Source organism: Rhinichthys klamathensis, unplaced genomic scaffold (assembly GCF_029890125.1).
Source record: "Rhinichthys klamathensis goyatoka isolate OS25496 unplaced genomic scaffold, OSU_Roscu_1.1 h1tg000082l_1, whole genome shotgun sequence".
Taxonomy (NCBI): Eukaryota; Metazoa; Chordata; class Actinopteri; order Cypriniformes; family Leuciscidae; genus Rhinichthys; species Rhinichthys klamathensis.
In genome coordinates, this window is record NW_026606624.1 from 953,777 (window position 1) to 980,972 (window position 27,196).

The following is a 27,196-nucleotide window of genomic DNA, read 5'->3' on the forward strand; positions in this document are numbered from 1 at the left end:
CCCTCTTCCCTCGTGAAGAGGGCAACAAGAGTGAAGTTTTCTCAAGGGAAAAAACCCACAGTTGGCACAAGCAGTTCCCTCAAGAACTGATCATGCTTGCTCTGAGCCCAAACAGTAAACGCACAAGTTGTGTCAATATCTAAGACACGGATCCACACTATTTCTTGAAACGCTTATTTTTCACTTGCCATAATTGTTCTTACCATTTTCAGGTGATTGCAAATCAGACAAAACAGTCCCTGAAGACGAAAACCGATAACATGTTCTCTAGGCGCCCCTTTTATACTTCCGGGTCGCACTAGTAGTGACGTCATAGGCTGTCGCTGGTCAATTTTGATTGCCGTGATTGGATAGTATTTCAGACACCGGTTCATGTGGAGGGCGTTCCCCAATAGCGTCATCGATGCAGTGTCTCGTTCCCTTTCGAAAGGGAAGTCGGTATTTTGTCTTTAAAATAAATGATACTCCCGTTCAAAAGTTTGGAAAAAATACTTTTATTCAGTATGTATACGTTAAATTTAGCAAAAATGTACCACAGTTTCTTAAGCACCAAATCAGAATGATTTCTGAACGATCATGTGACACTGAAGACTGGAGTAATTCAGCTTTGCCATCAAAGAATAAATTACATTTGAAAATTCATTCAAATATAAATCAATGATTTTAAATTGTAATAATATTTCACAATATTTTTATTTATTTTTTGATCAAATAAAATTGACTTGGTGAGCATAAGAGACTTCTTTCACAAACATTAAAAAAATCGTACTGACCCCAAACTTTTGAATGGTCTGCATCTGTAAATAAGATAATAAATAAAATTACCTTAAAACATCACACTATTTGAAAAATAAACTCTTTGCCAATTGGGTATAAGTTTAAGAAAACAATGTCTGATGCAATTTTACTTTTAAAATGAATGCGCCTGCATGGTTTAAATTTATAATATATACATTTTCTAATCTATTTGTATGGTTTTCAGCAACAGCCATTTTTACCCAGCCAGTACAGTTAGTCTCCTATTTGTTTTATTTGGGGCCCTGAGAGAGAAAGATACAAAGATAAAGAGAGGAACAGAATGAAATAGGTGAAAGCTACAAAAATGGACCACAGGGTCGAGCATCTGTGTATCTCTATCAGCCATTGTCAGCAGTCTACCCCTCTCTGTGGGCTCCAGGGATAACATAAATGGATGGATGGAGTGAGGCATTATATGAATTTGTTGAGCCAGCAGACAGGCAACTCTTTTCCTTCGTCTGACACATTAGTATGACAGCACACCCAGTTTCTTCAGCTTTACCGCAGTCTCTCGTCTTCTACGGGGGGCCAGGAAGAACAATTTTTCCTCAATTTTGATCTGCTACCTGCAGCTGAAGATCTCACTTTGATTTGCATTGTAGTCCGTGTTCAGAATAAAGAATAAAGCCTTCGACTCTTTGGAGAAGTCTGTATTATAATAGACACTTATTTTGTATACTTTATCATTTCCTTTGGAGTCATGTAGAGATGTGATATTACTTTTCCAAACAAATGGATTTCCATTTGTTCCAAAAAGGACTGTAGTATAATTTGAGGGTAGAACCAAAACCATATATAGAGCCCATAATATCACAGTCTTGAGGGCAGGACTAATAACTAAATAACTGCTTGGCAAACATATAACAATGTGATAACCATTTAGAACACCCTAGCATAATGATATGGAATTTTACATGGGGAAACACTGCTCGGATTTGCTATAAAAATGTTAAAATCTAGCTTCAATGTCTTTACACTGTAAAAAAGTTTATTGGAGTATGTTTTACAAGAAAATGCTATTTTTGTCATTGTACTTAATTGTTTTTACTTTTATTCAATGTGTTACTTGCTGATTCTTTATAATGATTGGTGGAATAATTTTTTTCTGAGTAGATCTATTATGGGACCTTGGCACACACACACAAATCATATTCAGTCTTTGAGTCACTGAAAATGTCTTACAGTAAAGACATTTTTATCTTTTTTCATAGGCTCCCAGAGGTCCGGATCTCAGACAATGGACCTTATGAATGCCATGTAGGAATCTATGACCGAGCAACACGGGAGAAGGTCGTCCTGGCATCAGGGAACGTTTTGCTCACGGTCATGTGTGAGTATAAATGCACTGCAGAAATGTTCCATTCTGTATTTTCTCTCCAATGGGTGTGTGGAACAGTGTGTGCTGATTTGAAGCCATCTTCAATTGGGATAAACACGGATGGAACCGTGTGTTCAGGATTAAGTAGACTATACTTTACACAGATCAACTTTTGGCATTTATTAGTTGGCAGAAATGTTGACCCAAGGGTGGTGTTGCACCCAGAAGCTGACCTACAATATTTTGCGTTGTCCTTTAACTCGTCGCCCGTGGCTTTGAAGTGCTTTATCCTGTGTTTATTATTTTGTCTGCTGTATTTTGTCTGTTAGAGCTTGAGAATTTGGGCCAGAATGGGCTGATCATTACGACTGACTGTCTCCATGTGATAAGGACCTTTGAATGGGAGGTAGAGTTTGTGTGTGTGTGTGTGTGTGTGTGTGTGTGTGTGTGTGTGTGTGTGTGTGTGTGTGTGTGTGTGTGTGTGTGTGTGTGTGTGTGTGTGTGTGTGTGTGTGTGTGTGTGTGTGTGTGTGTGTGTGTGTGTGTGTGTGTGTGTGTGTGTGTGTGTGTTCGTGTGTTCATGGCACTTCACTTTGAACTTCCCCACTCGCTGCTTATATTCATGCTGTGCTGTAAAGCATCATTTGAGAAACTCTGAGGCGGTGAAAAGGCAAAGATTACAAAGAGAGCTGATTTGCTTTTAATCGTTGTACGCATGTTCCTATCTTTTTTTTTTTTTTTTTTTTGGTAATACTTAATTAGAGCTTCCCTAATGTTCATAAATAAAACTAGATAAAAAGTTTGATGAGACAAACTTTAAGTTGGCTTGAGAAAGCCGGACCAGAGAGTTTGAAGAAGTTTACAGTTTTTCTCAATTGCTAAAACACAATTTCTGAATCCTTGCTCCTTTTTCTGAAAACATTAAACACAAAACCTCATCTTCAAGCACTATTTACAAAACCTCTGACTCTTCTTGCAAAATGAAACTTTCGCCTCAAAACAGTTTTACTTGTGTTCAAAATCAAACACTGCTCTCAAATCATAGACAAAGTGATCAAAATGATATACACTATCAAGCAGTCAGTAAACAATACACCAAAAAATAGAAAACACATTGTTCAAAACATACAGTTCTCGAAAGATATCTACTGACGGCTATTCTGTTTGTAGACTTACCCGTGACACATTACTGTACCATCAAAATTTCAGGGAGAAGTACATTTTTAATCTTAAAACAAATTTCATATTTGTCCGTCATTGTCTTTTGATGAATGAAAACATCATAGTAGCGCAAAATTGATCAGAAATTACTACTCTGCTTTGCTCTTTGCAATTTTATTTGTTCTTCCTCCTTGTACCCCTATTTTTACAGTACAGTGCCCTGCATCTCACAAACGTCTCATTTGTCAGTTCTATTGTTTGATACTGTAATGCTTGTTCTTTGTTGATATGAACCTGCAAGTGCAACCAGTAAAATCTATTGAGCATTCAGTACTGTAACAAATGGTACTGTTACAGTAACGATGTTCGGGGCCATATAATTTGTTCATTGTACAGTATACAGCCTACAATGCACTGTACTACAGTATACAATACTAAAAGGGACAAAAATCAAAGGAGTAAACGTGATCAGTGTGCTTCTTCTTGTCTTTGGGCATCATTTGAAACAGGTTAAATCAATTTTGAGTGGTTGTGTTCAATCAATGACATTTGTTCTCTATTTGTATTTGATCATTGCCACTTGTGTTTACCAGTATGGATGATGTGTGCATTACAGTGCAGAATATGTTTTGAGAATGAGAATGTGTTTAGCGTTTTGCTAAAAAGTCTAAGTAAGATCTGCAAATTGTGTTTTGCCATGTGAAATAGTTTAAGGTATTGACAACAGACTGCACAATTAGCTAAATGAGTTCAGGCAACTGAGAACTTTGTTCAGCCAATGGGTTTTAGTGTTTTAGCAATTGAGAAAAACTGTAAAGTAGTTTGATAGATGGATTAGTTAGAAAGAAAGAATAGTTGTCTTGTCTATTGTATCTTGTCTTGTGTGTTAAAAAGAAAAGAAAGAAAAGAGTGTTGTAGGTATAAAGTGAAGGGGAATGTGCATTGAGGTGGTGGTTCTTCCATGCGTGTTTTTTTTTTTTTTTTTTTTTTTGCATAGAGGATATTGGTCAATACTGGGATGGACTTGGATGGAAACCAGGTGTCCAGGTTGTTTGTCTCTGTTTTTCTTTGTACTTGCAAAAAGATTAGGTAGAAAGAAAGAAAGAAAGAAAGAAAGAAAGAAAGAAAGAAAGAAAGAAAGAAAGAAAGAAAGAAAGAAAGAAAGAAAGAAAGAAAGAAAGAAAGAAATATTAGTAAGAAAGAAAGATTAGTTAGAAAGAAAGGAAGAAAGAGAGATAGATTAGTTAGAAAGAAAGATAGATAGATAGATAGATTAGTTAGAAAGAAAGAAAGAAAGAAAGAAAGAAAGAAAGAAAGAAAGAAAGAAAGAAAGAAAGAAAGAAAGAAGGAAAGAAAGATTAGGTAGAAAGAAAGAAAGATTAGTTAGAAATAAAGAAAGTAAGAAAGAAAGATTAGTAAAAAAGAAAGAAAGAAAAGTTAGAAAGAAAGAACGAAAAGTTGAAAGAAAAAAAATAGTTAGAAAGAAAGAAAATTAGTTAGTTAGAAAGGAAAAAGAACGAACGAATAGTTGAAAGAAAGAAAAAATAGTTAGAAAGAAAGAAAGAATAGTTAGAAACAAAGAGAGTAAATGGAAAGAAAGAAAGAAAGATTAGGATGAAAGAAAGAAAGATTACATTTAATTTAAAAATATTTGGTAGAAAGAAACATTAGTTAGGAAGAAAGAAAGAAAGATTAGTAAGAAAGAGAAAAAGACAGAAAGATTAGTTAGAAAGAAATAGAAAAACAAAAGAAAGATTATTTAGAAAGAAAGAAAGATTAGTTAGAAAGAAAGAAAAGTTAGAAAGAAAGAAAAGTTAGAAAGAAAGAAAGAATAGTTAGAAAGATAAAAGAAAAGTTAGAAAGAAAGAAAGAAAGAATAGTTAGAATGATAAAAGAAAAAGAAAAGTTAGAAATAAAGAAAGAATAGTTAGAAAGAAAGACTAGTTAAAAAAGAAAGAAAGAAGATTAGTTAGAAAGTACTTAGAAAGAAAGAAAAGTTCGAAAGAAAGAAAGAATAGTTAGAAAGAAAGAAAGAAAGAAAGAAAGAAAGAAAGAAAGAAAGAAAGAAAGAAAGAAAGAAAGAAAGAAAGAAAGATTAGTTAGAAAGTACTTAGAAAGAAAGAAAAGTTCGAAAGAAAGAAAGAATAGTTAGAAAGAAAGAAAGAAAGAAAGAAAGAAAGAAAGAAAGAAAGAAAGAAAGAAAGAAAGAAAGAAAGAAAGAAAGAAAGAAAGAAAGATTAGTTGGTTAGAAAGAAAAAATAAAGAAAGATTAGTTAGACAGAAAGAAAAGTTAGAAAGAAAGAAAAGTAAGAAAGAAAGAATATTTAGAAAGAAAGAATAGTTAGAAGAAAGAATAGTTAGAAAGAAAGAAGATTAGTTAGACAGAAAAAAGAAAGAAAGGTTAGTTAGAAAGAAAGAAAAGTAAGAAAGAAAGAAACGTAAAAAAGAAGGAATAGTTAGAAAGAAAGAAATATTAGTTAGAAAGAAAGAAAAGTTAGAAAGAAAGAAAGAAGATTAGTTAGAAAGAAAGAAAGAAAGAATAGTTAGAAAGAAAGAAATATTAGTTAGAAAGAAAAAAGAAAGAAAGAATAGTAAGAAAGAAAGAATGGTTAGAAAGAAAAAAGAAATATTAGTAAGAAAGAAAGAAAGAAATATTAGGTAGAAAAAAAGAAAGAAAGAAAGAATAGTTAGAAAGAAAGAAAGAATAGTTAGAGAGAAAGAAAGAATAATTAGTAAGGAAGAAAGAATAGTTAGAAAGAAAGAAAGAAAGAAGATTAGTTAGAAAGAAAGAAAAAAAGGAAAGAAAGATTAGTTGGAAAGAAAAATAAAGTACTTAGAAGGAAAGAAAAGTTAGAAAGAAAGAATAGTTAGAAAGAAAAAGATTAGTTAGAAAGAAAAAATAAAGAAAGATTGTGTAGAAAGAAAGAAAAGTTAGAAAGAAAGAAAAGAAAGAACAAACGAATATTTAGAAAGAAAGAACAAACGAATATTTAGAAAGAAAGAATAGTTAGAAAGAAAAAAGAAAGAAATATTAGTTAGAAAGAAAGTAAAGTTAGAAAGAAAAAAGAAATAAAGATTAGTTAGAAAGAAAGAAAAGTTAGAAAGAAAGAAAGAATAGTTAGAAAGAAAGAATAGTTAGAAGAGTAGCCAGTTAAGCAATGAGGTTTCTTTACGAAGATAAAGTAAGAAATTATGTTTACTTAATTATTCAGTAAAACGATGTTATTGCGAATATTATTGTTACTTGTTCGTCATTGTGTCAGTGTTTTATTCGCTTGCTTCTTTGCACGAAGAATAATATAGTGACGAAACGCGCCTGTCCGTTTAGGGCTACTGTAGAACCATGTGAAAACATAGTTATGCAGTGATGGGAATAACGGCGTTATCTTTTTCAGTAACGAGTAATCAAACGAATTACTGTTTCCCCCGTTACAACGCAGTTACCGTTACTGACAAAATAATGTGGCGTTACTATAATTGAACTTACTGAAGCGGTTTTCATCCGAGTAGGCTCTCTCTCCGCCATAGGACCTGCAAAGTTTTTTCTCTGGTGTGTGTGTGTGTGTTTATGAGGCGCCGGAGTGGACAAAAGCGAAGCGAACGCCGCGAGTGCGCTCAACACTGCAACAATGCGCGAGAGAGACCGAGTGTGTCCGAGAGCGCGCTCAACAGTTGCGCAAGCGAGACCGAGTGTGTCCGAGAGCGCGCTCAACAGTTGCGCAAGAGAGACCGAGTGTGTCCGAGAGCGCGCTCAACAGTTGCGCAAGAGAGACCGAGTGTGTCCGAGAGCACGCTCAACAGTTGCGCAAGAGAGACCGAGGTTGTCCGAGAGCGCGCTCAACAGTTGCGCAAGAGAGGCCGAGGTTGTCCGAGAGCGCGCTCAACAGTTGCGCAAGAGAGACCGAGGGTGACCGAGCATTATATAGTTTGTTTATAAATAAATGACAAATTTCAGCATTAGAATAATCTCTATAGCCTATTGGTATCATCTGCAACGTTTTAATTAATTTACATGGTTATACAAATAAAATCTAAAAAATAACCTGCAGGGAACGTTCTGGGAAGGTTATGAAAATAAAACCTAAAAAATAACAGGGAACGTTCTGGCAACGTTCTCTTTAGGTTATAAAATAAAACCCGAAAATAACCTGCATGGAAACATTCCCAGAAAACATCTTTGTTTGACCGGTTGTAAACACGTGCAGCAAACATGCCTAGAATTTGGCTTAAATAACCTCTGATGATGACGTTCTCCGTAGGTTATAAAAATAAACCCCAAAAATATAATATTTTATTATTATTATAATTTCTTTGGTAAATTGTGCAGTATTATCTTGAGAGAGCACTTCTTGTTAAACAGTTTACTTTTGTGAGGAAGAAAATACTTAGGCTACAGTGTGTCTACTAGTTGTGAAGTTGTGTAACAGTTTTAGCATTTTAATATGCACTACAAAGAGTATATATATTTTTTATTATTATTTATTCATTTTTGGTACATTTCTTAAGTAGCATAATTTATTTTTAAACTTATTTGTTGGCCAGTTGTGGTCTGTGCGATATTAAGTGTAAACCATCTATTATGTTTTATTGTTCTACTATAGTAATGATAATATTTAGAATAATATATTGAATTTAATAGGTGTCTCTCACGTTGTCCCACAGCAACATTAAAATAGTGTAGATTAGTGTTAAATGTTTTATAATAATAATTTATTCTATTAAGTGTCCATTTCATTCATTTAACACAATACTGGGGGCATCCAAGTTATTTGACATAGGCCTATTTTATTTATTATTATTTTTTTAAGTAACACAATAGTTACTTTTATAAGGATATAACTCAGTTACTAACTCAGTTACTATTTGTGAGAAGTAACTAGTAACAATAACTAATTACTTTTTTTAAGTAACATGCCCAACACTGTAGTTATGTATATGATATTGCATTTCTGTCAACAGATCCTCCTCAATATTACACAATGCACCTTGAATGTTTATTTTTAGTTAACTGTAATTTATTATTAGGTAACTATAATAACCATGTCTTTCATATTCATATTTCAAGATAATCTTCTAAAGTGTTACCATTTTTTTTTTTTTTTGGCATTGATTACTAGCTTGGTTAGATAGAGCTCATTAGCAATTCTCTCTGTCTCCAAATCAGCCGCGACAGAGAGATTGTTTATGATTGTTCGAAGATGTTCCCTTTCATCTCTTGCTTTAACCTCCGCGTCTGTCTAAAACAAGGACCCCAGACATTTATGTACACTCTACACTCTCCCTCTAGCCATTATCCAGGCACTAGCCTAATGACAGCCAGCCTGTCTGACTATGTCAATGTTCATCCACCGGTCTGAGATGCAGCTTGGCGTTAATAAGGACCCTCATCAATCGGCCCATTGTTAAAATGAACAAATAAGAAAGTGTGTGGTCCTTAGGCTGATAGTTCTATCCTGGAAAGCTGCTGAACTCTCTGATAAGACAAACTGGAAGTCTGTAAAAAGCCCCAGAAGGGGTGACGTGAATAAACATGCCTCTGAATAAAGAACTTCACTTCCAGTCCCTTCAGCTGGAGAACACAACCCGGTATGAATGAATTACACTGCCAGTCGGAAGCCATGTCGATGGTTAGCATTAATGTTAATGGACTGCTCTTTATCAATATGAGATGTTTTGAAGAATTTAGCTTGTAATTGCTTAGGAACCAAAATAAAGTGTGTGTGCCTTGTCTAGCTGACACACGTAAGTCCCTACACCTCTACAGGGGAAGAAGGATAGCCTCTAGCATTGTGGCTAATTGCCATCTAAGCTGAAACAGAATTATTCATAACCTATTAGTGTGGCAAGTTCAATGGCTAAAGGAGAGAAGAAGAAAAAAACATGACGAGCAAGAGAATAAAAATGAGTGAAAAAAAGTTCATTAGTAGGAAGCCTTGCGCAGATGGTATTTTAATTTGCTAAAGGACATCATAAATAAGAATGTCCATTTTAATGAATTTTTGCTTAGAAATTCAATAATTTGCTTTTTAAGCCTAGACTTCAAATTATTTGGGGCGATTCACCTTCATGCTAATTCAAAAGTCTAGGGTGACTCTACCATGACCTTCAACTCTAGAAATGGTTTATGTAAGTCAAATTGAAAGCTGAATTTGAATGTACGAAATGAGACTGAAAGCATGTGAAAGTGAACACTAATATGCTGATGATGAAATTTACGTCACATGCACTATACATGTAACGGCTACCATGCCGGAAACGCTGGTTGGAATCCCGCTTGGAGTAGTGCGAGTACAACCGGAGGGGGTACATTGGTGCCGTGACCCGGGTGGGAGTGAGGTTTAGGAGGGTAAGTGTAACGGAGGCCAGCTAGTAAGAGCTGTGCTGGTAAACTTCACTTCCCTGCCCTCAAGAGACGTGTTGAGACTGATGCTAGAGACTGTGGTGTTTAACATCTATGTTAGCGAGCCCGCCTCCCATGCCGAAAACACCCACATGGAGCGGTGCAAATAGAGCTGGATGGGTTACATTTGCAAACCCTGTACTATGAAAAACAAACTATACTTTAGCCTTAAAGGGATACTCCACTTTTTTTTTGGAAATAGGCTCAATTTACAACTCCCCCAGAGTCAAACTGTTGAGTTTTACCGTTTTTGAATCCATTCAGCCGATCTCCGGTTCTGGCGGTACCACTTTTAGCATAGCTTAGCATACATCATTGAAGTGGACAAGACCATTAGCATTTCTCAAAAAAAAAAAATACCAAAGAGTTTCGATATTTTTCCTATTTAAAACTAAGTTACATCGTGCACTAAGACCGACGGAAAATGTAAAGTTGCGATTTTCTATGCTGATATGGCTAGGAACTATACTCTCATTCCTGCGTAATAATCAAGAAACTTTACTGCCGTACCATGAGTGCAGCAGGCGTAATGATATGACGCAGCGCCTGAAAATAGTTCCATTGTGTTGACGGAAGGTAGCCTATTTTCAGGCGCTGCGTCATATTACGCCTGCTGCACTCATGGTACGGCAGTAAAGTTTATTTATTATTACGCAGGAATGAGAGTATAGTTCCTAGCCATATCAGCATAGAAAATCGCAACTTTACATTTTCCGTCGGACTTAGTGCACGATGTAACTTAGTTTTAAATAGGAAAAATATCGAAACTCTTTGGTCATTTTTTTTTTTAGAAATGCTAATGGTCTTGTCCACTTCAATGATGTATGCTAAGCTATGCTAAAAGTGGTACCGCCAGAACCGGAGATCGGCTGAATGGATTCAAAAATGGTAAAACTCAACAGTTTAACTCTGGGGGAGTTGTAAAATGAGCCTATTTCCCAAAAAAATGGAGTATCCCTTTAAGAATCAATAATAATTCATCATTTATACATAATTTGATGAATTAGTCCATGATCAACAGGAAATGTACACTATGGATATGTACAACAGGATATGTTTGCTTTCAAGTAGTGTTACATGAATGTCTGCCTGTCAGATAGCATTGATGTTTGTAAAAATGTCAAATATAGTCTCATTTACACAGAAAAAGAGGCATTTTTGCATTAAAAAGAATGACAATGATTTAATTTAAATTCTCACAGAACTGTTTTAGTGCATTTTACACCTGGTTATGTTCATTTTGTGCCAAAGTATATATTTTTTGTTATCCATCCAAAAAAGAGGAACTCATTGGCAAAGGTCACAGGAAAGTGGCACAACACATGTATGCAGCTGTACATAGCAGCTTAGTTTGATGGTATCTGTTTATATAACTGTTTTCATGACCTTTCAATGAAATACAAGGAATATTAGCAGATTCCCTTTTAGTCAGTGTTGAAAATGTGCTCTGTTCTCTGACTGCTTATGTTTGCCCTGTCATTCGCGGCTGTGGGGCCATCGATTGCCTTATCATCGACAAACAGAGATGTCCTCATCTCATTATAAAGATGATGTTTGTACTCACTCATTTCATAACTCTGGTCCACATATCTCCAACTGCATTTGTCGACGCATCTCAGGCTGACAGGCCACCAATGTCAGCATTTACTTGTATATACTTCTTGCCACTCATTTATTTGAAATTGATGCATACAATTCCTTTCTTGAGGCTAAACGTTATGCTAAACTGCAGCACTTATAGTAGCATTTAATACCAGAGGAGATGTAAGACAAACCTGTGAAGTAAGTCCGCTGAGCAAGTAATTAGTTCAATTAAATGCTATATTCAGTAAAAGCAGTCCCTCTGGCTGTAAAGGCTTAAAGTTGAAAAAAGCTCATCTGAATTAAGCCAAATGAATTTCTTTTGTCCACTACCACCTTTTAACTGACATGAAGTTAATTTAATGAACCAAGAGTAATTGAGGAGAAGACAATGTAAACTAAAAGGGTTACCAAAGTGCGCTTTAGGTTATATATTACAAAATTCATGTATCACTGGCTAGATACAGTCCAAAATATAGATTGTATATAGATATAATATTATATGTATCTATATAATATTATATAGATACACGTGTTGGGGCAGTCATGGCCTAATGGTTAGAGAGATTTTGATTTGATTTGATTGACCGAAGATTGCGGGTTCAATTCTCAATACATGCAGGAAATGACTAAGGTGCCCTTGAGCAATCAGTAAAGTTAGTTTTATTTAATAAAGAAATTTGATAATGTTTTCTCTTAATCACGGAGCAGTAATTCATCGAATGATGAATGATGGAGAAGAATGAGCACACTTGTATTTTGGGAACAATGCTTTACAGGTTTAGCATAGTATGCTGAATTGTGGTGGCTTCTTTTGTAATCTAGCTCTCTGGTCTGCAAAATGGAGGTTGTGGAGTGCAGATTGTGTTCACCCAAAATTTCTGGGTGTGTTTGCACACTGATCTGATTTACATAATTCCTTTAGTGAAGCGGGCATTAAAACATCACGGACAGAGCATAAAAACAAACAACACTATCAGTGAGTGCGCAACAGGGCACAAAAGTAATTAGTACTCAAGGATCATCCCATGCTAATTCAAATCTTTTGGTTACCAATAAAGATCTTTAACCAGCTGAACTAGGTTACACCACCCCTCCTGTTAGCAAACATGTCTATAGAAAGGAAATTGCAATTACCAACTGATTTTGCTTTTCAGTTCAGTTTAGTAAAGACTGTAAAATATTCACAGCACTAAACCTGCTTAGACCATCTTGCCCAAAACATCTCTATATGTCGACTTTGTGTTCACATCACGCAAGCGTGCGAATACTTTGTTTTAACCTTTGAAAAGTGCAAGGAGGTAATTGAGAGGACATCCTTCATAAGACAGGAGGGCCCTGTATACACTTTCAAAAAAGAGAAGACGTGAGAGCTGGAGGCAAAGAGAACGATGAGCCATGGGGTGCCTTGGGAGCAGTTACTGCTTCATCCCATAAACGGGTATTCACTTCAATTACGGCGCCCAACTTTAATCAAGCAGTGTGTATATATAGCCGTGCAGCTTTTATAAATGGAGGGATTAATGACACCTTGCTGCAGCACAAACATGAAGGAGTTTGGAGACTGCGTTTGGTGCGGGAGCAGATGCAGTGCAGGTGGGGAGGGTTGATGGATAGCCGTAGAGCATTTATGAGAGTTTGCGTGTGTGTGTGTGTGTGTGTGTGTGCACAGTGATCCTCATATGTTCTGGCCCAGACCAAGAGTCCCAGGCCTTGTCCTCAGACCGTGGAAGCATGTCTGTGCAAAAAGGCCAGGATATTGCTTTTGAGGACGTTGCATTCATCATATCCATCTTCACGCAGCAGAATGTATGCAAGGTTATGTGGAGTTTTAGTCTTCTATCTTCATCTGTCTTCTAAGCAAAACTCATTATTCTAAATCCATGTGCTTCAATCCCCATTTCCTTGTAAGGCTGTCCGGGCTTTCCGGGTGAATCCTACTTGTTGTTTTGTACTTCTTTTTCATTATAAAATCAATGGTTTAAAAAAGAACCTGAAAAGCATGATACTATTCATAAAATTATCATTTTAGACATGATGTCTGACCTCCCGCCATTAGTTCTTTGATGGTGAAAGGATCATTTTGGCAGTTGTTTTGCCAAACAGCTTAGCAGGAGTCTCATTGAAAAGAAAGACAGATGCTTTTGTAAAACGGATGAATTATTAAATCTGTCTGAGGGAGAACGCAAAAAAAGGATTGATAATCGTAGTGGAAAATAAACAACCATCAACTTCTTGAAGGATTTCCAAACTAAATATGTTGTTGTGGTCTGTTATTGTCTCCTTTCAAGTTTGAGGTCTTCAGAGAACCATACTTGGTGTCTTGTCAGATTGAAGCCTCTGAAATAGTGAATAGGTGAGCTTTAATAATTTGTTAAATACTTTGCCCTGTCACCTCTCTGAGTCCACATAGAACATTTGGCTTGTGTGTTGCTGAGAGAGAAAGCATGAGGAGAACTTAGAGGTATAAACATCAGCTGCGACCCCGAGGTCACATCATGAGGGTCCTCGCACCTCTGAATTGACAGTCAATATATCTTCACTTGCAAGTAGTTGATGTTTTTGTAGAGAACGGATTATGTTGCAGACTTCAGCAATAATTTTATTATCCCTTGATTATTGTCTACTAGATTAGTTTCCGCAGTAGTTGTTTGTCAGAAACATAGATTATATAAAAAAAGGGAATACAAAAAGAAAGCATTCTAGAATATAAAGTGACTGAATATGTTGTTATCCTATTTTAAATAATAAGCTAGATTTATTTAATTTTTTTTACTTTATTTGTATTGGCCGACATTGGATATTTAATTGTTTAAATACAGGTCCTTCTCAAAAAATTTGCATATTGTGATAAAGTTAATTATTTTCCATAATGTAATGATAAAAATTAAACTTTCATATATTTTAGATTCATTGCACACCAACTGAAATATTTCAGGTCTTTTATTGTTTTAATACTGATGATTTTGGCATACAGCTCATGAAAACCCAAAATTCCTGTCTCAAAAAATTAGCATATCATGAAAAGGGTCTCTAAACAAGCTATTAACCTAATCATCTGAATCAACTAATTAACTCTAAACACCTGCAAAAGATTCCTGAGGCTTTTAAAAACTCCCAGCCTGTTTTATTACTCAAAACCGCAATCATGGGTAAGACTGCCGACCTGATTGCTGTCCAGAAGGCCATCATTGACACCCTCAGGCAAGAGGGTAAGACAGAAAGAAATGAACAAATAGGCTGTTCCCAGAGTGCTGTATCAAGGCACCTCAGTGGGAAGTCTGTGGGAAAGGAAAAAGTGTGGCAAAAAACGCTGCACAACGAGAAGAGGTGACCGGACCCTGAGGAAGATTGTGGAGAAGGACCGATTCCAGACCTTGGGGGACCTGTGGAAGCAGTGGACTGAGTCTGGAGTAGAAACATCCTGAGCCACCGTGCACAGGCGTGTGCAGGAAATGGGCTACAGGTGCCGCATTCCCCAGGTCAAGCCACTTTTGAACCAGAAACAGCGGCAGAAGCGCATGACCTGGGCTACAGAGAAGCAGCACTGGACTGTTGCTCAGTTTTGCATGTCATTCGGAAATCAAGGTGCCAGAGTCTGAAGGAAGACTGGGGAGAAGGAAATGCCAAAATGCCTGAAGTCCAGTGTCAAATACCCACAGTCAGTGATGGTCTGGGGTGCCATGTCAGCTGCTGGTGTTGGTGCACTGTGTTTTATCAAGGGCAGGGTCAATGCAGCTAGTTATCAGGAGATTTTGGAGCACTTCATGCTTCCATCTGCTGAAAAGCTTTATGGAGATGAAGATTTCATTTTTCAGTACGACCTGGCACCTGCTCACAGTGCCAAAACCACTGGTAAATGGTTTACTGACCATGGTATTACTGTGCTCAATTGGCCTGCCAACTCTCCTGACCTGAACCCCATAGAGAATCTGTGGGATATTGTGAAGAGAAAGTTGAGAGACGCAAGACCCAACACTCTGGATGAGCTTAAGGCCGCTATCGAAGCATCCTGGGCCTCCATAACACCTCAGCAGTGCCACAGGCTGATTGCCTCCATGCCACGCCGCATTGAAGCAGTCATTTCTGCAAAAGGATTCCCGACCAAGTATTGACTATTGAGTGCATAACTGAACATAATTATTTTAAGGTTGACTTTTTTTTTGTATTAAAAACACTTCTTTTATTGGTCGGATGAAATATGCTAATTTTTTGAGACAGGGAATTTGGGTTTTCATGAGCTGTATGCTAAAATCATCAGTATTAAAAAACAATAAAAGACCTGAAATATTTCAGTTGGTGTGCAATGAATCTAAAATATATGAAAGTTTAATTTTTATCATTACATTATGGAAAATAATGAACTTTATCACAATATGGTAATTTTTTGAGAAGGACCTGTATGCTAATTTCCACATTTTTATCTATACCGTCATGTAGGCACTGTTTACACCTGGTATTAAGAAGCGTTTTTGTCAATCCAATCACAAGTGGACGTCTTTGACATTGTAAACAGATCGATTTCATAGTGTAGAGGCTCATGAGTTCGAATGCGTTCAAACAACCACAAAAGACCTCCTACTCTCCGTCTGCTGACCTAATGCATAAACAAAATGGGAAGCATGCTAGCCAGACAGGATTTAAACTTTGCAAAGCTGAAGACCTAAGTTTGGTTTAGTTTAGACAAAAAAACATACCAAACACAATGTTATCTCACCATTCCTGATTTCTAACACGCACTCAGTGTTCAGCGTGGTCTTGCGGCTATCAGAGTGGAAACGAAAACTCCTGCTCTCTGTTTGTTTTTCCATCATCTCCTTTCACGTTCATATGTGAACTGTCAAGCTTATTTCGTCCATTAGATTGAAAGATTTGACCCTCCATATAGACCCTCCCCTCGAAGAAATCAGGACAGATGTGTTTGAAAGTGGACAAAAGAGACAATTTAAAACAAAAGGTGTTAACGGGAATGTGTCTCCCTTGTCTACTTGTGATTCAATTCCAGGTGCAAAAAGGGTCTTTATGGTCACTTAAAATGACTGAATATGTTTTTTCCTCATTTATCTGTATTAGTCAATAGTGGATATTTAGTTGTTTAAATATACAAATTTCTTATTTTTTTGTTTAGATATTGTTACGACCCCCGAGATAGTCTAGGGGTACATGGGTCTAACATTTAAAATTGACATTTAAAAAGAAATACATATGATTGGTGTGCTGTACAAAGAACCACTAGTCCAGATGAATACCGTGCAATAAGCGGATACATTTATTCAGTACAAAAAGGTTATATAGGTACGAGTGAAGCAAAAAGAATATAAATATATGTACAGTGGTTATTTACATTATTTTTTAGGATTTACAATACTACAAGGAGGAAGAGGGGAAGCGGGCGGCGCCAAAGAAAAGAAAACAACAAAACCAAACGAAGTCTAACTTTGAAAAATAACCTCTAAACCTAACTAAGAAAAATTAAGAAAGAAAAGAAAAACTCTTCAGCGTCCGTGACGCCCTAACTGATCTTCACTGGCTACTCCAAAACCAAAAGTACATGGGGTAGCACTCGCCCCTAACCTAATGTACTAAAACAAATCGAAACCCCTACGTGTTGCAGTGCATGTCAATTGACATTCTTACCTGTCCGCCTCTTCCAGGCCTAGTAACATACAGTGTGAACACTGTACAAACTATGTTACATACAAAGGGGATTTAAATACTTTTAACATACATTCAAATCAAGCAACACAAACAAAAGGGTTTACAACAATAAACAGCAGGATAATTTGGGCAAAAAACAGACATCGACAAAAAGCAGCGTGTCAAGAGAGAGATCTGGCGTGCTCTTTTATCTGAGGTGGTCTTTTCCCATTGGCGCTTGATAGGAGTGATGACGTCAACGTCTGATGAAGATTGACAAACTACTGGACCAATCACGGGTACCTAAGAAAGTTAAAGGAAACAAGAAAATGGGGGAGAGAAAGAAAGAAAACACCCACACGTAACAGATATATTTTACAATCATTTAATGCTCACTTATTTATAAACACTCAATTCAATTCCACTGTTATATGTAATCTTTAGCAAATCTCAAAATGAGCATACATTTTTCATACACTGTAAAAGAAAATATTTTCATGATTTATCACGGCATTTTTTTCTTTTGTAAAATCAACTTATATAATTTATGGTTCAGATAACATACTATTTTGAGTTTCTGTTGATTAACCCTCTGGGGTCTAAGGTGTTTTCGGGGTCCTTGAGATGTTTTGGCATGCTCTGACATTTCTGCTTTTTTCAGTTGCTTATAAATATATTAATGGCACAGGTGAAATTACACTCTATATAGCACACACAGGGCTACCATAATATGTGAGCAACATGTATGTACATGTTTGTATTTTTGAGAGAATATTGTTTATGCGTGGTTATTGAAAAAACTAAAAAATAAAGTTTCTAATATAAGGCCACAAATAACATACTAAATATCTGTCCACAAGACTTTTGACTAGTGGATGTTGTCGCCTAGAGTTTTTGCTTCAAATTGATCTGAAAATTATTCTGCCTAATCATTCACATAAAACAATAGATTGTTTTAAATTGTGAAAAACATTTTTTTGTTTGCAAAGGCAATATGCGGATGGGCGGAACGGCCCAACCCCCTCATGAATAATTAGGCAGTTCTCGCCTGAGCAGACTGCATACTAATGAGCCTTTCATTCAGGGGTGTCACACAAGAAAGAATGCAAGGACAATATATATACACTACCGTTCAAAAGTTTGGGGTCAGTGAGTATTTTATTTTTATTTTTTGGAGGAAAGAAATCAATACTTTTATTTATCAAGGACAGTAAAGACATTTATAATGTTACAAAAGATTCTATTTCAAACAAATGCTGTTCTTTTGAACTTCCTATTCATCAAAGAATAAAAAAATAAAAAAAAACTGTACAACTGACAGACCAACAACTGTTTCAACATTGATAATAATAATAAATGTTTCTTGAGCATCAAATCCTCATATTATACTGATTTGTGAAGGATCATTTGACACTGAAGACACTGACACTGGTGATGCTGAAAATAAAATTCAGCTTTGATCACAGGAATAAATTACACTTTACTATATATTCACACAGAAAACAGCTGATTTACACTGGAATAATATTTAATACTATAACTGATTTTTGTTGTATTTTTAATCAAATAAGCGCAGTCATGGTTAGCAGAAGAGAATTCTTTTAAAAGTATTTAAAATCGTACCGACCCCAAACTTTTGAACGGTAGTGTATATAAATAAATAAATATTTATACACACACACACACACACACATATATATATATATATATATACAAACAATCAAAATATAAATGAAAGCCAAAAGCACATTTTTAGTCACACCTTTTAGCCATCCACATACCAATTTTAGCCATCCACCGCGGTAAAAATAAACCAGTCGCATTTCAAAGTCGTTCGCGAAATGACCGCCAGGTGGCGCAAAGGGACATTTAGCAAAACGTAAGTGGGGCTAATGTCTGTAGCCTAAGGATGAAATACTACAAGTTATGGTAATTTCCAAATAAGCCTACAACAAACATTTATAGCCTACTCCGTAATTGTTGGTCATACAGATAAGATATAATCTTTTAAAACTGTAAAAGGCTAAAGTATAGACCTACACTCACAGGCTAAAGACAAAACGTTTTCTCGCTCATGTCAGAAACAGACGTTTGGGTATTTCTCAGTGAGAAAATTCATAGCCGAGCAGTAGAACTTATAGTTGATCATCAAGATGACACGGGTTCAAATCCCGCTCAAACATGGTCTGTTGTAAATTTTATATTTATTTAGATTTGTCTAGCTCTAAAACTTGTTACACCACACAGTTTTTTTTGCTTATATTTATAAAATACAATTATCATGCATTTCCATTTTACACTAAGGAACAAAATAGTATCCAACAGAACGACTTTGCATCTGTATAATAATAGGCTACCAATCGTAATTTCAAAAGCAGTTCTGTAAAAAATAAATTATATATAGCCTATATATATATATATATATATATATATACTATATATATATTTTATTTTATTTTTCAGGGCTGCCAACTCTCACGCAATTGACCCAAATCTCATGCTCTCACGCCACACCCCCGATTTCTCACGCTGAAGTGTCAACCCGGTCGGTCAAATTCCTAAAAGATATAGTTTATCTATAGATCTACCTTTTGTGCCACTCGTGATCGACTAGTTATACCGCAAATTAGTTAAAATATCCCGTAATCTATCTAGAGCGAGCGTGCATGCGAGACAGATATTCTGCTCCAAACCGTGCGCGCGCATGGCAGAGAGGTCTGTTCCCTACAACCTAGAGTTTTTAAAAACATGGTTTTAAGTAAAGTGTGATTTGCCAGGGGGGATTGGGATTTCCTTCTGGTCTAAACATCCCTGCTTCTGCTGAATTATTTTAATCCCCACACCCCTCCCTCCACAGCTAATCAATGCTATAGGCTACTTCACCAATATCAAATATAGCCTATAAAATAGAGATATGCAACAGGCACGTTTAAACGACAAACAATAAAATCAAAACCAGCGTTTCAGTTGTTCATTAGTTTTGGTCATACAGATAAGAGTAGAGTAGCTTACATCGTTCAAACTTGTATTCATATTAGGCTAACGACAAAAACAGTATATCTGTCGTCTCTGTCTCCGGGAACTGCGCGTCACAAAAATGAACCGAAAGCCACTTCAGCTCAGTCACGATAAGAAATCGGCTATGTCTAAAGCCTTTAAATGTCTAAATATTTAGGCTAATAAATGTTATCTGATTATGTAGGCTAATCCATATGAAAACGAGAGGTACAGAGGATCTACTCAAACATGTAGGCCTAATGTAAGCGCTTCCCAATGAGAAAATGACAAGACAAGGGTGAAAATCTCGCTAAATCGCCCTAAATTAAAATGTAAAAACAGATCAAATAATGTATTTGTCAAAATGTTGCGATATTGTTTCATTTAAGTTCATAATTATTCTATAAATGTTATTTAATTTAGCAGCATTGCCACGAAGCACCGTGTTTCGATATTTATTTGAATAATACAAAATAAAATAAAAACAAATGTAGGCCCCATATCTTATTAAATTATAAATATTGTAGTTTATTTATTGTAGCCTATTTAAAGTTTTTTTTTCACACAAAATTTCAATTGAAGTTATTGTAAGGTGAATTCAACAAGGGATGCTGTGTCTTTGAAGCAACAATTAAAGGCTAAATAATTTTTTCGTGATTTGTATGGCTGACACGCAGCGACATATACAGTAGTATTATCAGCTGTATGATGTGTTTTTACCCTGAAATGTTTAATTTCGAGAGAGACCCGGCGCGCGCATCGAGGGAGACTAAATAAACTTGTTAAAAAGAGATCCAGCGCGAGAGAGGCAAAGAGAAATGCATGTTTTTAATTTAATTATGTTTCTTTGGACAATTTTCGTTTTGTACTGTTTTAATTGTTTAATTTAGCTGTAATTTCTTTGGCAATACAAATTTAAAATGTCGCAAGAATAAGATTAGCCTAGTGTTTCTTATAAATAAACTCTAAACCCGATGCAACCCTGTTTTAAATAAAAAAACTGTCCCGACACTTTATTTAAACCTTGAAATGTTCGAACTTGGTTTCAAACTTAAGTAATTTTAGTGTTCTTTTACATTACACAATAATTTAGCAGACTAAAGACGAGCTTCTTCATTTTCATTTTCTGATGCAATCGGCTGACAATCTTCCTTCATCAGTTTTTGTCGTTTGTGCAGCGGCTGCGGTTCTACAGGAATGTAGCAAATTTATGTTGTAATGATAATTAAACAAAACTCGTGACTTTAAATAAGTAAACAGTTATAAACAGTTACCTATTTAAGCATCAAGGTGGTAAAATATAAACGCTGTAGGACAACATCGGTTAACAACATGTAAGCCTATGCCACATTGGGATTCGATCTCAGGTCGATTGAAGCTACTCGAAGTTCGTGTTGTTGCGTTGATCACTGAGCTACCGTCTGTACGCTGTTAATGTTGTAATGCCTCATTGATGTAGCCTAAATGTTTTTATTGCAATGTTTTATGTTGAAATGTTTTCATTATTTATTCAATTACATTTCAGTAGCCTAATTTCAGTATTGTGATTATGAATTATTTAAACTACGTTTCACTTGTTGAATACATCTGCTACCAGCTTTCAATCGCTCTGAATCAGCAGAATCAGCAGATTACGCATTAGAGAGAATAAACCGGAATAAACGAACACTTTTCAGAGTCTATGATTGTAGCGCCTCTTAGCGGTAAAAGGCAGCAAATCCACCACACATTTTACCGCCGCGGTGGAACGGCTGATGTGGGCATTGTCATGGCTTGCCTCGACATTTGCGTTTGAATAGCGCGCGTCCTCCGTGGGCGTGTCAGATTAACGCGTAATGAAGTGTAATGAGCTGGGGAAAAAAATACTGACAGCACTCTCTTTTCATACAGATTGCATAAACTGAGAATATTTGTTTTTTATATAAATTACTTCATTTAAAAGAAGAGAATTCAAGCTTCATAAAGAAAAATCTCTCGTGCCTGTGTGACAAGTAATCGCGGAGTTACAGTTAATCTTAGGACGCGTTTCAGAATGGACTTCACTGACAGAGAGAACGCAGAACGCGCATCATGTTTGTTTTTCTTTATTTGGTGAAAAGCACAACACTTTGTTTTTATTGTGAGTATCCACAAAAAAAATAGAAACTTAACAGGATCTAATGATGTATCACACTTATATGTAAATTCAAAATCAACCGAGTATTTTGAGTGTCTTTTGCACTGATAAGAAAAAAAGCGAGACAATCGCGCCGGCGCGATAGCCGACCCCAGGGGGTTAAAGCTGCAGTCCGTAGCTTTTTTGGGGTTAAAAATTATCCAAAATACATATTTGAGAAAATACATTACCAGCCAGTGTTCAAAACTATCTGCTTGCCTTAGCTCGATTCAAAGCGGTAAGCTTGTAATAATGTTTTTAATTCCAGTGGTACTGGTGGATTTCCGCGGGAGATTCGAGCATGTCTTTGCGTCATTACGTCACATCTGTACACATAAAGAAGGAGTCTCGGCTTGTAGGCTATATTGCGTGTGAGGACTACCCGGGCATGACCATGACAAGCTAAATTTGACAGCTAAATGTTGTTGCACCACCTACAGTGCTGTTTCATTGGACCAAAATTCAGCTCCACATAATTGTAAATTGCACACAAATTGTATTGGGATTGGCTGCCATTGTGTTACAGTTTTGCATTCATTGTAAACAGACAAATATAAACCCATCACATCTGGTTAGGAAACTATGTAAACCTGCTTTGCATTTGGAGGCCAGAGGTGTTAATTGACCTTTGATCATCTGAGACCATCAAGGGCAGAATGAACCTGGGGAACGTTCAGTAGCCGTTATCCACCTGGCAGTATGGGTATATAAAGTGATGTCAACCCATCTTTCTGTTTTAATTAGAAAATGATTCATTAACCCCCAATTACAGCACTATAGAGAATTACATGCTGGGTTTCTATGTAAAGAATAATGTAAGCCAAGAGTCAATTGATGTAAAATAACCCCAAAGAGGCTCAAGGTTTATAATTACCCCGAAGGGGATTTTTTATTACCCTGTGCATGCTTCTTCTACTTTAACTCTTTTATTCCAGGTGTGCAAGCCAAATAAATGCGTGTTTCAGTTTTTTCATGCATTATAACTAGTAATTAGTAATTGAAAACAGCTAAAATGTGCGCATAGGTTATAATTATTGAGCAGTATAAGGGCGCATCTGTACATTTTGCATTTCGTCCAGTGGACCGTAAACTGCAGACATTATGCAGAGAGCAACACTTACAAGCAATCAAAGTTAAGTAATGGCCTCTATGCTCTATTCTATGGGTTTTGTTTAAACCTGAATGCCCATCTAACATACAAGCAAGTTAAGAGTGTTTAGATTCTCATGACAAAGTATGGAAATCATCCCCTCAACAAGCACAACAGCTTAATGAGCAAACACTATGCTCTCACACAAACATTTATAAATGGGCCAGCAGGCCCCGAAGTGCTCGCAGATGTCGGAACAACGCAGCACTTTTCTGGTCGTGGCCCCCATGTCATTTTATGCCATGCATTCAAAGTGTTCACTTGACTTCTCACTTTAAGTATAGAGGAGCCAAAGGAATGACACACTGTCTTTGCTCTCCCATGCTGCGCTATTGCGTAGATTACATTAGAATTGAGTGTGAAATAATCTGCTATTATTTTCCCTGCATGAACCGAGAGCTGTTTATTAGAGCCTGGACGAATGCACTCCTGCAGAGGATTGGTTGTTGCTCAACAAATGATGCCCTGCATGGTAAAGGCATGTGACCAATAATGTGCATTTGGACTTCATCAGATAGGGCTTTTGAATGGGATCGTTTCATTATTTTGGATAATGTATGTTTTAGAAAATTGCAGCTGCTGCCATGCACAGCAGGAAGGGTACTTGAGTTTGTTGCGAAATATTAGAAGGGACTGTTTCACACATATTGTAGCCGTCATTGAAATTTGAACTTTAGGCCACCACTGCATGCATGTAAGCTAAAACGATGCTTTTATTTTCATAGACAAAGAATCTTAGTTGCCACTCAAAAGCATAATTAGCCAATTCAGTAATGGAAATGTGATTTACTGAGGGCTCCAGACTGTGACTGAAATTGTCATAAATATGATTTAATAGTTAGTTAGTTGTTAGTTAGTTAGTTAGTTAGTTAGTTAGTTAGTTAGTTAGTTAGTTAGTTAGTTAGTTATCCTAAATTAATAAATGCTGTAAAAATGGTTTCATTCACCAAACTGAATAAAACCTTGTGTTGCTGTTTTTTTATTATTATTATTTTTATAATAATAATAATAATAATGGTAATTCAAATTTGAATAAGTGGCCTAAAAATAGCATTGGTTATTATTTTGCATATTTGATCTCCTAACATTTCCTCCATTGACTTGACTTGGACAAAAACTACGATAAAACCTGTTGGAAAGTATCTTTTGCAGCGATTTTTGTGTGAGCATATCAGTGAACACCCCAGACCACTCGGTGAGTTTCCCCCCACCCCCAATAAAAAACTCTTGAAACAAATATGATTCCTAACCTTTTAATTTATACAACATTTAATTTTAAATGTTGTATATTATTTTTACTTACTCAGTACATAAGTTTGGACACATTACTATTTTTAATGTTTTTGAAAGAAGTCTCTTATGCTCATCAAGCCTGGATTTATTTGATCAAAAATACAGAAAAATATATAGTGAAATATATAGTGCTTTTATCATTTTTTTTCATAGCTGCGGTATGGGCAGGATTTTTCCCTCCCATTTAATCAATATTGACTGCAGATATTGTCATATTATGATATTATCGGGTGGTGGGAGGGTGGTGATGGCGCAGTGGATAAGACACATGCCTTTGGTGTGAGAGACCAATGTGTCCCTGAGCAAGACACTTAACCCCTAGTTGCTCCAGAGGCGTGCGACCTCTGACATATATAGCAATTGTAAGTCGCTTTGGATAAAAGCACCAGCTAAATGAATAAATGTAAATGTAAAATGTACATGTAATATTATGCATTGCATTGTTAGCTTAAATATGCTATACACAAATCAAGTGGAAGAGAAAGACACGGTCGCTACTGATTAGAAAAAAAAAATTCTAAACTGATATTATTGGCGTAACTAAGTAGGCTATGATGTCAGGGTATAATCTAATCATCAGCAGAATTTAGAAGATAGACCTGAGATCCGTTATTTTAAATATTTAAAAATGTTGTAGTGTGTTGGCTTTTTAACTTTGAATACAAACGTCTTGACTTTTACTTTTGTAGCGTTTTTAGTCAGCTCCCGACGCGATGTTATTCATTGTACGAGCAAATTCAAAGCGTCGCGTCTGGGCACGTTAATGATGCTCGCGCTTTTTTAAACTCGTAAGAAAGCGGTGAATGATTTTTCCAGAAATGACGCTGATCTACAGTACAAGTTTATATTTAGAATACATTGCAATCACTCCAAAATAGATGACGACAACTCACACACCTGCATTACGAGCTGTGCTTCTTTGCGTGCCTATTTAGGCTTTTGCTTCGCAGCACCTGGTGGATGCGTCCATTACACAAACTTTCAGAAGCCGGCACCCGCTTTGAAATGGAAACATTAATTGGTTTAACTGCAGATGAGTGACATTTCAACAATATCCAATGAACAATGAGGCTAGTATTTATGCCTGTCTGGTGGACAATATATAGGGGATGTTATGATTACGGAGGCCCCTCCTCAAACCCCGAGGCCCTAGGCAATCGCCTGCTCTGCCTATAGCTAGCGCCGGCCCTGACCTATGCAACCATTGTGGAGGTGGGGGGGGGGTGCAACCACAGGAACCGAAATTTCTCGGGACAGCAGCATGTGTCCAAATTTCAATCTTAACCCTTCTATTTCATCAGAAACGATCTTAAAAGAGGGCTTTAAGTGTAAAATACCGAACTTGTCCTTTAAACCAAACCAAAACCAAAATGCAATGACAGCAAGTTGAAATAATAGACATCCTTTTAAACAGGGCTTTTCTATGGAAGCTTGCTTCCACCAAAGATTAAAAAATAAGATAATTGCGACTTTTTATCTCACAATTATGACTTTTTTTCTCCCAAATGTTAATTTACATCTTACAATTCAGATGTTTTTATCTCAGAATTGCATGATATAAAGTAGCAGTTTTATTCTTTATTCTTCGCAATTCTGACTTTATTTCTCGCAATTGCGAGTTTATATCACTCAATTCTTAAACTTGTAAACTTGCAATGGTAAGATTAAAAGTCACAATTATCATTTAAAATGTTTTATTCTGTGGCGGAAACAAGCTTCTATACTTTTCTCTGTAGATATTCAAAAGAACTCATCTTTGTTTCTTTGAAAGTTGTGTAAAGTGAGACAGGATCTCATAAGCTGCTTTAAAAACTGTTGCAATCCCACATTTAAATTTGCAAATTATATTTTTATTATTCCAGTTTTTCCCTGAGTGTGTATGAAGAAGAGAAAGCTCAGCAAGGTGACATTAGGAGGTGAACAAGGGTTCAAGTGTTCAGAACAAACATTGTTTGAAACCTGTGACCTTCAGCAAATTGAGAGATATTCATGAAACCTGCTTAATAATCTCTGAAGTTCCATCTTCAAACACTAAGAAAACTTTAAAAGACTTGACAAATAACCTTGGAAATGAGCACATGTTTGGGCACCTGAATATTTAAAATTTTCTCGTGGTCTTTTGAATAAAATATAATTATAATGTAACATTTAGTCATATTTTCATTTCACCCCTTTCTTCTTTTCAGTTAACCCTCTGGGGACCAGAGTGTTTTTGGGGCCCTTGGGATGTTTTGACATGCACTGACATTTGTGCTTTTTTCAGTTATTTATAAACATGTTAATGGCAAAGGTGTAAATTCACTCTATATAGCACAAACTTGGCTACCATGATATCTGAGCAACATGTATGTACATGTTTGTATTTTTAATAGAATAATGTTTATGCGTGGTTATTGAAAAAAATAAAAATGAAAGTTGCTGAAATAAGACCACAAAACACATATTGATTATTTCTTCACAAGACTTTTGAAAATTGTATCACATAGCCTAGAATATTTGCTTCAAAACTATGTGAGAATCATCCTGTCTACTCATTCAGATAAGTCAATAAAGTCTTTTACATTTTTAATGACATGTTTTGTTTGAGAAAGCTTTATGCAGGAGGCGTGATCTCTCATTAATATGTGTGGCATTCCACACCTGAGAAAGACAAAGACCCTCCCCATAATGGCCCTATTAGGTGCTATCAGGCCCTATCATTACAGGA

At 36.1% G+C, this 27,196-nt stretch overlaps 1 protein-coding gene across 2 annotated transcripts in view; it reads left to right on the forward strand.

Moving 5' to 3' along the window:
• The window catches only part of igsf21a (immunoglobin superfamily, member 21a), a 302,035-nt gene that overhangs the window by 201,805 nt on the left and 73,034 nt on the right, over nucleotides 1-27,196 (forward strand). For both annotated transcript variants that reach the window (XM_056251381.1, XM_056251382.1), the window contains exon 4: nucleotides 2,010-2,128. In XM_056251381.1, coding sequence (XP_056107356.1) covers nucleotides 2,010-2,128 — 119 coding nt within the window. The remainder of the gene's footprint in view (nucleotides 1-2,009; nucleotides 2,129-27,196) is intronic.